General features: G+C 41.3%; 1 protein-coding gene across 4 annotated transcripts in view; it reads right to left on the minus strand.

The window, feature by feature from the left end:
* Osbpl10 (oxysterol binding protein like 10) overlaps window positions 1-13,334 on the minus strand; it is a 287,054-nt gene that overhangs the window by 249,141 nt on the left and 24,579 nt on the right. The window contains exon 1 of one of the 4 annotated variants that reach the window (XM_063257090.1): window positions 6,496-6,518. The exons of the other annotated variants lie outside the window; for them this stretch is intronic. Within the exon in view, the coding sequence (XP_063113160.1) occupies window positions 6,496-6,503 (8 nt within the window). The 5' untranslated portion in view covers window positions 6,504-6,518. Of the gene's footprint in view, window positions 1-6,495; window positions 6,519-13,334 lie in introns of those variants that run through there. 4 annotated transcript variants of the gene reach the window in all.

The raw sequence follows: 13,334 nt of genomic DNA on the forward strand, positions 1-13,334 counted from the left end.
CTGGGAGAAGTTGGGGAGGGACTTGAGTCGCATAACCACTGCACATCTGTCTCAACTGTGTCCCCAAATACACAAAGTAACACATCAATCAAATGAAAAAACAGGAGACAAAAGCTGTTAAAGTAGCAACAGCAAGGGCTGGAAAAGTAGCTCAGCGATGGAGGGCATGCTTAGCAATGCAGGAGGCCCTGGGTCCAATCCCCTGGACTGCAAAAATAAATAAATAAAATAGTAACAGGTCACCCTCTCAGAGCACCTCCACTGTGTGGGGAACAGCACAAAAGCAGGATGTATACATCACTCTTGGATTTCATAAACCCACTGTATAGAACAGGAAATATTAAAGAATATTAGGACCCTACCTGACACCACCTACTCAAAGGTCCAGACAGAATAAGAACTTCATTGAGAAGTATTAACTTTTAATATAGACACAGCAGAAAATACAGGACAATATTTCTCCAGGTAATTAAAACAAGAAAGTACTGAAATTGTGTTACACTGAAATTAAGAACTTTTGGACCCAAGGTATTGTTTGTGAACCAACTTGGTTGGATCAAGCTGGGATCTGCCCTCTGTGAAAATTCTGCATTGTCAGCTCTGCTGTGTGTCTTAGCTTCCCAGGTACCTGGGAAGAGCCTTTCAAAGGGGAGGGCTACTTCTGTCTGTGAATTGAACAGTAGGTAGTATAGTTACTAGAATTTTAAAAAAGAAGAAGAGTAACTTGAGCATGTGCAGAGTTCTTCTCTCTGTCTCTATGTTTCTTTCTGTCTCTCTCTCCAAGGATAAACAAATTTGGCACCAATAAGACACCATTTATATCCTAATTTACCAAAATGAAGAAGTATTATAGTATCAAAAATTAGAAAAGGTATAGACCAGCATGATGCTTATACTCTGCTGGTAGGCATTAAACTGACAGACCCACTCCCTTGGTTTTTACTTGTTGCTGAGACAAAATACCTGATGCCCAAAGTTAGGGAAGGAAAGGTTTATTTCTTACAGTTCTTGGAGGTTTCAGTCCATACTCAGTTGGCTCCAAGGCAGGGTGGCATGGTGGGGCCACAGTTTATGGCAGCTGCAAACTGCAAACGCAAGCAAGCAAGAGAGCAAGACACACCTTCTTCCCACCATTACATCATACACAGGTGTAGCACTCACACCCCCACCCAAGCAGTAGACAATGAAACAATCACAAATGCCCTATGTGGTCAAGTCCATAATTCATGAAGCTTGGGGGCCACTGACATAAACCATGACATTTCACCCCTGGCCCTCAAAGACTCATGCACATCCTTTATATAAAAGACATTTAGCCCATCTCCAAGAGTTGCCAAAGTCTTAACAGTTTTAGCATTTCTGAAAAGTCCAAGTCTCAAGGTTCCTCCAGATCTATGGCAAACTCTTAACTGTAACCCCTGTACAAATGAAACAAGGTTAAACATTTCCCAAATGCAAAGGCACAAGATAAACATTACCATTCCAAAGTTACAAACGGGAATACAAAGCATTGGAACCAAAGCAAGACCAACATCCAGCAGGGCCAACATTAAGTCCTAGAGTTTTATGCTCAGCCTTTGAAGCAATCTGGTTTCAAGCTTTAAAAGGCTGGTGTCCTTTTACCCTCACGGCACTTTTAAGGATTTCAGCTCTTTTTTTTTAAAGCCTCCTCTGTTTGGTTTTTGTAGCTTTCTTTGGACGATCCACATTCCTGGCTTTTCCAAACTTCTGGGGTCTCCACTGTATCTTTGGTTTTACCCTTGCATCTTTATACATTGCCCTCTCAGGAGAACACTGCTAAGCCTACTAACCCTTTTGTAATTGGGATGGAAGCCATTTTACCCTCAGATTTTGTGCATTTTCCTTGCACCAAAAATCAGCACCATGTAGATGATGCCAAGGTTTGCTGCCTGCTGGTGCAGTAGCCAGGCTTTTATCTCTCTTGGTTGTAGAGGTCGATTGCCTGGATTGCTGGGCTCTGTAAATCTGATTATGATGAAAAGCTTCTCTATGTCACCACCATTCTGGAACCTGGTGTGGCTGTCACCACTTTGGAATCTCATATGGCTGCTGCCATTCTGGAACCTCATGTGGCCTCTGCTGCCATTCTGGAGCATGGTCCTCTGCACCTTTCTCCTCTGAGCAAAGTCTTTCTTTCACTTTTTCAGTTTTAAGGCTGCAAAGGATGGAGACCTACTGCTTCCTAGGATGCCCCCCTGGTCATCTTTTTTATTTCTCTGTTCTGTCTCAGCTCTACCTTTATAGCCACAGCTTTACTGGAGTTTTCCTTATGGCCAAACTCAACATTTTAAACTATCCTGCTAGGTTCTTTGCTCTTGATTTGCAATGTAAATCTGGCTAAAAGCCCCCAACAACAGCCATCCCACAGATTAATCAGTCTACCACCCTTAATCTCAGGGAGTGTCTGTGGACACAAGCAAAATGCAGACAAACTTTCTGCCAACCCACAATATCATCTGGAGTCCAACAACCAATGCAGTCCTTATTTTCAGCAGAAACCTCCTGAGCCGAGTCTTTACTAGCAGGCTTTTTAATCTGCCTTCTGGTCTCCTGAGCTCTGACCAGAACCTCCTCTACAGAGCAGCCTAAGATGTTCCAGCTGTATGCATGCAGGCAACATCTCCAAATCTTTCCAAAGTCTGCCTACAAGCCATTTCCAAAGACTCTTGAACCACATGGTCAGGTATACAGCAACGACCCCACTCCTCTGGTACCAAATTCTGTCTTAGTTACTTTTTTACTCTCATTGCTGAGACAAAATACCTGATGCCCAACATGACAGAAGGAAAGATTTACTTCTTACGTTCTTGGAGGTTTCAGTCCATACTCAGTTGGCTCCAAGGCAGCATGGCATGGTGGGGCAGCCATTCATGACAGCTGCGTTTAAACAGCAAGGCATGAACCAGCAAGACAGCGAGACACACCTTCTTCCCACCATTACATCATATGCTGGTTCTACCCCTAGGCAGGTGTAACACTCATACCACCAATCCAAGCACTAGACAACGAATCAATCACAAATGCTACATTTGGTTGAGTCCATAATTCATGAGGTTTGGGGGCCTATGACATAAACCATTACACCCACTTTAGAAAATAATTTAGTATTACCTTATGAAACTGAGCATCTAGATAACCTGAAGCTGAAAAATTCCACTTCTACTTAATCACAAAGAAATCCTTGCACCTGAGCACTGCGATTCCCACATAACTGTGCACACAGCAGTGAGATTGCACAGGGCGCCCATCACCAGGAAAAAAATCACACACAAAAATTTTGTACAGCATTGAAAGCATATGCACCACAGTTAAATACAGTAAGTAGTTTGGGAACCATGATGGGAAAAAAAAGATAGTTGCAGAAGACCATATACAACATATCTTTTTATAAAATATAGAAATTGAGAAAACTAAATGGCATAGAGATAACAGATTTATCTAAAACACCTGTCGTAAAAATGTATTTTTATTGTTTATTGGTACAATTTCAACAGAATTATTGATCACATTCAACATAGGCAATTTGTACCTGTACATAATGTATCTTGGTACCTCTCTTTTTTTTCCCATTTCCCTTTAACCAGTCTTCCACTCCTTATTTACAGTATTTTTTGCATTTTATCCTTCTTTTCTCAGGGAAAGGAAGGAAGAGTAAAATCTATATTTACATAAAAGCAAAGGAATGATACACTCCAACCTCAAGAATGATTACTAAAGAAAGAGAAGATACTAGGTTGGAGAAGACAGGGAGATGAGCTACTGAGACAGAGGAAAATCACTTGAGTCTCCAGTTTTTCCCAAGCAGCCAAAGGGCACAGCTTGACCAACAGCTGCCCCCCTACCACCAGCAATGGACTGGGACAACTTGCTCCAGTCACTTCCTCTCCTGTCGAGCAGCCATGACTTCACCTGCTATCTAGCAACCATTCTCCTCTACCCCACTCCACCACGAGCGCAGTCCACTGTCCACTGTACTGGGCAGTACAGTGCCACTCCCCACACCTGCCATCTCAGACACTACTGCTGCCTTTCTGAAGAAGGAAGGGCACCATAGCATGGCTAAGAGCAGGAGGGAGGGCTCTCAGCCCATTGTTAATGTCTCCAGCACCACCACTCCCCAACTAACCTTCCAGACAATTTCCTGGTTTCAGCCCTGCTCCCCCTCATTGGCTTGCTGCCATCACAACTGAGGCTGTCCTAAAGCCCTACACCAATCACAAGCCTATACTTAGACCAATCACAAGACTTGAAGCCCCTATACAAACAGTACTTCACATACTTTTCAGAACAGGAGTGGTCCTCCAGTATGTTCACTCCCCTGCACTATAGCACACGTTCTGTTAAAGACTTGGTTTAGTCATCTTGTAAATCTACTAATGATTTATTCCTCAAGTACCATGGGCTTCAAAAGTACTGTAAATCTATTTAGGATTCTTATCCTGAGTACTGTGCATGAATGGATCAATTTAAAAAAAAATACAGTCAAGGCTTCTAGGACTGAGGCTCCAGAGAGTCAACAAAAATCAGTAGCAGAGACCAGCACCCAGGAAAGTCAACTTATGCCATTTGCCACAAGCTGGTGCTGGATAGTGGCAGTCTGCAGCAGTGACCAACACCTGGGTTTGTCAACTTGGCCTACAGCATTATCTCATGTCATCTGGTGAAAAGAGGACTGTAGCAGGGTTGCACTTTGCTGATTCATGATTTCCACCTGAAATGAGTAAAAGAACTCTCAGCTGATTAGCAACACTGCTGGTGCTAACTATGCCTCCTATGCTGAATGGTAAGCTCACACCTATTCATTTCCATATTATGCTCTATAACACATACGAGCATAGATGTTTTTTCTATTTACTAAATATTATACTTTTAAAAGGAAAAATATAATCAGATGATTTATTTGTTCCATGGCAGTATAAAATTACAAAAACGGAAATAGTGGTAAATTGTAGATTTACATTTAGTGTAGTTATACTTACACTATATGGAATATTATCATTCTTATAATTATTACTATTCTTATCCTACTGACAAGGAAATTGAGCTTTAGAAAGGTAGGGTAATTTTACACCGGTTACAAAAAACAAGCTGAGCTTTTAATTCTTAAAATACATGCTTTTAACTCTACACTGTGCTGCTAAGAGTTTCACCAGAGAAGAAAAACAAGATCCCACAAATGCTTCCCAAGATACAGGAATCAGGGGTCCCTGCCAAAGACCCCTTTGTTGTGCAACTCTTCCTTCACTCTATCATCTGGGCCTTCTATGAATGGTCAATGAACATTATTTCATTCATGATTTCTTGGCTCTAAAAGCCATAAATTAACTTACAAGTTAACATATGGTCACATTAAACAAAACAAAATCCTAACTTATAGTAAAACTATAACAGAGCATTTTTATTTTATACATCCAAATAGAGAATCTCAGTGCAAAGTGAAAAATTATGTCTTAATGCACGTTAGGTGGGCTGAGAAATGTTTTCTTCTGTGAGGCACAGGTGTCCTGGTTCTGTTTTTTCTTGCCTTCAGCTTCTGAGCTTCCAACCCCAAGGCCACACTTATGATTTCTCTCCTCCAATTTGTAACTAGGTGGCATTTCCTCCACAGAGCTCCCCAGCAGAGTCCAGGCTGAGTAAACCATCATATCCCACAAGGGTGTGCATTCTGCAGCTGCAATGACTGCTCTCTATGGGTCTCTTCATAGCCCACCAGCTCAGTAGGGCAAGGGCCCATTTACAATACGGAAACCAATGTATGAATGAACACCTTTATGAAGGAAGAGTCACCCTGCTGTGTGAAATTCATTCCCATAAAGGGATGAGAGGGAACAGAGAATAACAGGAGTGGGGGCCATGGAATCAGACTGATCTGTCAGAATATTCCATCTGAAACCAAAGCATTACTAAAACATGCTGGCTTTTTAGAGTGTCTGGCTCCATCTACACCGCTATAACTGAATACCATAAACTAAGTAATTTATGAAGAACAGATTTATTTCCTACAGGCTGGGAGGTCCAAGCAATAATGGCATCTTGTGAAGGCCTCCCTGCAACATCATGACATGGCAAAAGGTCTCATAGTGAGAGTGCCACAGCCTCACGCCTTGTACAGCAGCAGTAATCCTGAAGTGGGGACCTCAAGACCTAACGCCTCCCCCATCAGGCCCTACCTCCTACCACAGCTGCACTGAAGATTAAGTTCCCATCACATGCTTCTGAGAGGAACACATTCACCCATAGCATACAGTTACTGGAATTAGCAGTGCTCATGTACATGAAAATGGGTCCCTATGGTACTTACTTTAAACAGTCGTCACAAATTTGAACTGAGAGGGGGCAGAACACCCACGTTCTGGCTTAGCTTATCCAGGATAGAACCTGGTGGTAGCATTATTTTAAAATTTATCTAGGTACACACAGGCAGAGGTCAGCACACCAACACAGGAGAGAAACAAGGAAGGAAACAGTACTTACCGAGCCATCCTACGTCCAATACTTGGCTACCACCTCCTCCCACAGTGGGACTTGCCTCCTCATTACCCAAAAGTGACCCTCCTTCATCAATCCTCTCTTCCTCCAATGTCAGTTGCCTTCAAAACAGATCCACCTAAGGCTGGAGTCTAGCTCTCTGGTAGCATACTTGCCTAGCATGCATGAGGCCCTGAGCTCACTCTATAGCACCGGGAAAAAAATAACATGTACCTTAACTTTTAAATAAGTCATTACATACAAGCATCTTCAAAGTTCTGTGATGTATCTAGAGAGACACAACATGAAGAGAGATAAAGAAATGGGGGGGAAGCTCACGGACAACAGATAAGCTGCATTTTCTATCAAGAGAGCACGGCGGCTTCAGCGCTCTGGCTAACTGCTTAACAGAAAAGCTAAATCTGTTGCAGCTGACTAGGCCTATAATTTCCAGCATGTATAAAGCATTAAAAAATTCCAACAACAAAAATCAGAAAGAGAAGGCTAGATTCACCCTTAAAAAAAAAAAAACTAAAGTGATTACGTATCTGAGGTAACCATGCATGGGCCCTCTCACCCTTCCTACCATGAACTCCCACTAACACAAGTCCTAAAAGGAGAGAAAAGGGGTCAGAAAGATAGCTGCCCTTGTCAAGATGCCATAGGATAGAAAGAGACTGAATTAAACGGCCTCTAAGCCCCTTCATCTCTAATCGCCTGCAAAGAGATTTTGTATGCACTATCACTGGGTCAGAAAGCAGAAAAAAATAACTTCCAAGTTCCAGGAGGAGGGCTTATAGTTCTCCCTTCATGCCACAGACATGATTTTAAAGCTAGCCATCTCAGCAATGGAAAAAAAAAATCCATGGCTGGTAAGACGTGGTTACAAAGATGCATCTCAAAAAGTTATACTGATGAGAAGAAGCCAGATACAAACAAGTACATATATGTGATTCCGCTTATATGAAATACTAGAAGAGGATAAACTAATCTATAGCAGAGGAGTCAGGAGGATTAGGATGGTGATCATCCAGGCTAGTGAGAGGTGGAGGTCGTAAGAGAAACTTCTAAAGAGATGGTAATATTTGATATCATGTTTGGGTGTAAGGTGTATGCAAACTCACACACAGCAAATTTACACTTAAAGATTTGTGCATTTCTCTGAAGAAAACAAGTAAATAGAATTGATGGTATTTGCTGATATACATACTAAACTATTTATAAGTATAGTAATATTAGCAATTGACTTTGAAATGTATAAAGAAAATGGGTTGGGGCTGGGGATTTAGCTCAGGGGCATAAGCATCTGCCTTGCAAGCAGGCAGTCATGAGTTCGATCCCCGGTACCGATAAAAAGGAAAAAGACACACACAAAAAAAAAGAAAAGAAAATGTGTTGATGGGAGGATGAATAGAGATGATAGATATGTGATGAAGCAAGTATAATAAAATGTTATAGAGTCCAAATGGTAGATACATGTATGTTTACTGTACTTTTCTTTCAACATTTCTGTATGTTTAAATTTTTTCATAATAAATGTTTGTCAGAAAAGAAAACTATATAGGGGATGGAAAAGGCAGGTTAATTGCCAAGAAAATCATAGATAGTACTCACATCCAGAAGAGTGTAAATATTGCTGTCAGGTGTTCAGGAAAAAAAAAAAAGGACAGGAAATGGCAAAGCTGAGCCACACAGTGCTAATTTATTAGACAACTACTATACATCAGAGGTGTAACTAGAAAATCATGTAATACCTTATTTTACCATCCCGACCTCCCCATCACCATTTGATAGAGAAGCAGACTAAAACTCAGAATGGTGCAAAAACTTGAGACATACAAGTTGGGATGTGAAACCAAATTAAATGGCCTCTAAGCCCCTGACTCTAAGCTTCTATATTCTTGCAAAATACAGGAAAAGAACCATGAGCCCAGCATGTCTTTTCTCTTACTAAGATCAGGACCACACCAACAGCACAGCCATAGAACAGCAGCCCTTGCTACTTTCTTGGTAACAGCACTCACATCTGCATTCAACATTTCATTTAATTCTCCCACTAGTCTCTATAAAGTCTCTTACACTCCATCCTCTTCTGCCTTCTCTTCACTACAAGGAGAATCTACCTTATCCATCATCTCCATGCACATTCCTTAGTAACAGATAACACAAAGTGGTTCATTCAGTGTTATCAATAGCTTCTGAAACTGCTTCATTTGTAAAGGCTAAATAAAGCTAAAAACATTTCACTGACTCTCTTGCAGCTAGACTCACCCCAGCAAACCGACTCATGTAAGATTTAAAAAGTAGACAGGACCACAGGAAGAAGCAGCCATAAAGCAGAAGGTCAGAACTTACATAAGATAGTGACAGATATGTTTGAATACTCAGAGCAGCTGTGGCAGATGTTTCATGTTCTAGTGTCATAGGTGCTAAGGCAAAAAAGGGGGGGGGGGCAGTTAGAACCATGCTAGGTTGGGAATTGGTTTGGATAAGCTGTTATTCCTAAATATGTAGCATCCAACCTGATTCTCCCAGAAATATTATAACGCTCTCTAACAAATTTGAAGCTGTTTAAACTGCTCAGAGGGAATCAAAGTCTGTACCTACAATCCTTGATCAGCATTCCTGCTGAAGGACTCTGCTCCTGTCTCCCAGGTTTTGAACCTACACAAATGCCAGACAGTCAGTAAATCTGTCTAATATAGAAAAAATAAAAGCTTCCAATATAAAAGGTAAAATAAGGGAGAACAGGAGAGTAAGAAGGACATACTACCATTCATCAGGGTCTATCAATCTATTCATGGTCTTCTAGGTAAGCAAACCTAGAGTAGCCTTTAAATGTCCCAAGGAATAAAAACAATAAAACATAAAAACAAGGGCCTTTCTTCCTAGAATGAGATTTGGAATAAAGTGTGCCAATCTTGGAGGCTGCTTTGCAAAGGAAAGATCTAATTGCAAAGCCACACTGGAATGGTGGTCTAGAGGCATCCTACTCATGTACAAAGGCTTGCTTTTAACTATCACGTCTCACATGTGAAGTATTTTCGTTCCCCCAAAGAAATGCTGCAGAGACTCCTAGCTTATTGTCATTAAACACAACCTTTTAATTCATAAGATAATACATCTCCACCAGTCACAGTTATATAAGATCCAGAAACAGCTTAAAATGACACAGAGCGGCAGCCAAGGTGAGGGAGCCATCCTAAACCACTTTTAGTCAAAAATATGGAAAGACAGGTGGGTAGACTTCTGCTGCAGCTCATAACTTATCTTGAAGGAAATTGCAAAAATAAACCTTCAAAATATTTTGAGTAACAGCACTGTTGTAAAAAAGAATCTTGCCATTTTGGGGAACACATATTTGGAAATTCTTATCTGAAAAATATGCATTTAGAGTCACATTATGTGAACATAAAGCCTGGTCATTTGCTTCTGAGTTGACTGTGCACCAGCTAAAAAGAAAATTATACATCTTCCACGGCTTAGTATTTGTGGTCATTTGCAAAAAAGGATTTAGGAATTCTCAAGCTGCCATGCATGATACTCTGGTGACTGCAAAGTTAATCTAAAGATAATGCATGACTTTGGCACTGACCATATATTGGACCCTGATTAGCCAATTACCTGACTTACTTTAGTTCTAGTCTGATTTCTACCAATAGTCCCCTGGAATACTGCTATTCTGCAGAGCTCAATGGGTGCTTTATATCTCCTTTACTGAAAAAGTTAAAGGTGCACAAAATGATACTGCACCCCGTAAATTAGTGCTTAAAATATCTTCCCTATTGAATTGTTTGTATCTTTTAGGCATCCGTAGATCCTGATGTACTAACAACTGTCAGATATGTGGGTGCATTCTACTTTTCATACTAACCAGCACACACATACATGAGGATTTCACAAAAGTACACATGAAAGAGAACAGAATTCAAAAGAAAAGAACAAAAAGTATATACTGTTATAATAAGTGTGGTGGAATCGGGGCACATTTTCTTCCTAAGGAAGTTTTCATTCTTGTTATCTGAACTATTTAAAGAAACAAAAGCATCTTTTTGACCATCTTACCTGAGAAGTTTATACCTGAGTACTGGGTTATTCTCTTTATCACCTATAAAGACAAGTTGGTTCTAACTTTGTTTTGCAAAAAGCTACTACACTAGGGGTCAGCAAACAATGGCCCATAAACCAAATGTAAGTCACCACTTGTTTTTGAAAATAAGGTTTAATGGAACACTGCCAGGGGTCTATCTGTTTATATAATGTCAATGGTTACTTTCAGGTTACAATGGCAGAATGGAAATTACTCACTATTCACCCCTTTATAAAGAAAGTTTTATGACCCTCGCACTAAAGCAAAAAATATGAACCACAACACATGTCAATGTACCATCAGAAGTGCCTCCAAAAGATCAAATACCATCTCTGAAGAGTTGGGGTTCTAAGAGACACTTTTAGTAAGTGTCATCCAAGGTAGCAACCCCTCAAGGATGAAGGCTATGCAATGGAATCAAACATGCTACATTTGCTAATAAGCCGAAGTCCACAAAAGAACTGATTCTAAGTGAGTGCTAAACAGCTGCTAGGAAGTGTATCAGCTCTTGGAGAAAAGTCTCCAGTTTTTAATGCAGTCTCATCACACTTAGCCAGACTTCCGGAATTTAGAAGTCTGCCTTCTATTTTTGCAGCACAATAAACAGAATGCTATCTACTGATGGATTAGATGCAGTCCTAAAGGCTGGCTCTTTATTCATCCTCTGAAAAATAAAATAAAGACAACAACAGCTACTGAAAGCAACTACTAAACCCAGTTCTCTTTGCAACGTATCTGAGGAAATTAGCATCAGTCAGTGATAAGATCGCCCCAAAGCAATCATGTCATACTCCAGGAACACAGGGTTCCAGAAAAGCTCTCTGCAGAGAAGTTTTCTTCCTCAGTGAAAACAGCTAATAAATAAACCAGAACATCAGCTGAGTCTCAGGGCATCAGTCAGATAATGTGGAGCCAAGGAGTATTATTTGCTATTTAACAAAACCACAGAGCGAAAAGACCATTTTTAGCATCACCTTTCTGGAGTTTTTCCAACAGTGTCTGAGGGCAAAGATCCGGTTTCTCATTCTAACTTTGCCACAAACTCTGAATTTAACTTTGAACGATCCATGATCTCTCTGGGGCCATTTCCTCACTTGGAAAATGAAACCAGAATGAGTTAGATCATGTGAAGCTCTTCAAGGACCCGGCATTAATGCCCTGCAAAGGAATATGTTAACCTCCCCTCCCCTTGACCGTTATTCAGATTTATTTTGAAAAATGCATCAGAAACAGAATATAGGAAAAATGCCTGGATTACTCCAGAGTTGTGGCATGTGACCACTCTGCTACTTAAAATCAAGTTCTCTCAAATGCAAAGACTGCCAGCTGACTCTCAGGGAAAACACAGCTCACCCTCCTGGGGCATAATGCATTCCACTGGAAAATTGTCCTCCCAAACTCCCCTAGTCAGGGATGGACCATTTTAGCACTTTGCTGAATGTTTAAGGCATTACACACAGAAAAGCTTCCATAAGCAACCAGCAACTCAAGACCAAGGGATTCTGCAGCTAGGGACCCTCAGGAAACCCTTGGAGAACATTAATCGGCCTCCCAGCTAACCCCACCTCACTCCTGCCTTCCTGGAGGCCAGAAACTACTCAAAATGAGGCTGGCACCATCTTGCTTTTCAGACCCTTGAATACCCTCACTATGTTCAGTAAACAAATCAGAACTCTGCGTTCAGTTCACATTTACAGTAATGGGCATCTGCATCAATTAGGATTAGAAACAGACTATGGAAATGAGATGCAACAGGGGAATCAGTTTAAATATTTTGTCACCGGGCCAAATTCTTTATTCAGATCCAATTGACCTAAATGAGACAGCAGGGCTAGAAAGGGCCTGGAAGGCTGAGAGCTAGTTTACATAAGGCAGCCTGCACTGGCTCGAATCAATCATTTCCAATAGGAGTGGGAATCTTTGTCTCCACTTCCAACAGCTCAGAAAGCTAATCGGTATCTCAGAGCCTCCACGAATCCCTGGAAACAGCTGCTAGACACTGCTGACCTACTTCCCTCCCAAGGGCATCAGCCACATGCCAGCTATGCCACCCACCCCAGCCTGGCTCATCACCTGGAAGAAAGTGGCCTGCTTTCTCTCACACACAAACCCTTCTCCTGAATCCTTATTCCTTCTTTCAAAGAGAAACTAGATTCTAAGGTCTAAAGAACTCACCAACTCAGGGTTAAGCTGCAACCTGTACATCAAAGCTGCCTTAAAAATGGCGTAAACCACCTAACAGTTCATAAACACACTAAGAGGTTGCCCTTGCTCAATGTTTAATCAAGAAATTAAGCTAGGGCTTGGTGCTGCCTGTAGTCCCAGCACACTGGAAGGCTGAGGCAAAAAGATGGCAAGTTCAAGCCCAGACTCTGTCTAATAATTTAAACAACGTAATTTGGTGCAAAAGCCCTAGGTTCAATCTCCAGTACCAGTGAGGAGGGGGAGAGGAAGGGAATGGGAAGAAAAAAAGCAGGCTAGGCAGGAAGTTGGCACAACAGTTTAACCTTTTTACTTGCCAGAGCCACTCTACAAAAACACCCTGCTGGAGCAACTCACCCCATGAAGAATACTTTTTTTGTTGTTGTTGTTGTTTTGAGACAGGGTCTTGCTAAGTCACTAAACTTGCTCAGGCTGGGCTCAAACTTGTAAGTTCTCTTACCACAGCCTCCCTGGAGTGCTGGGATTACCACCATGCAAAACATACCTAACAAAGAACACTGGTAGCAAGTCTAACACAAAGTCCTGCAGCTGT

This window comes from Cavia porcellus, unplaced genomic scaffold (assembly GCF_034190915.1).
Source record: "Cavia porcellus strain 051 isolate PalLab524CR breed Dunkin Hartley unplaced genomic scaffold, mCavPor4.1 scaffold_10, whole genome shotgun sequence".
Taxonomy (NCBI): domain Eukaryota; kingdom Metazoa; phylum Chordata; class Mammalia; order Rodentia; family Caviidae; genus Cavia; species Cavia porcellus.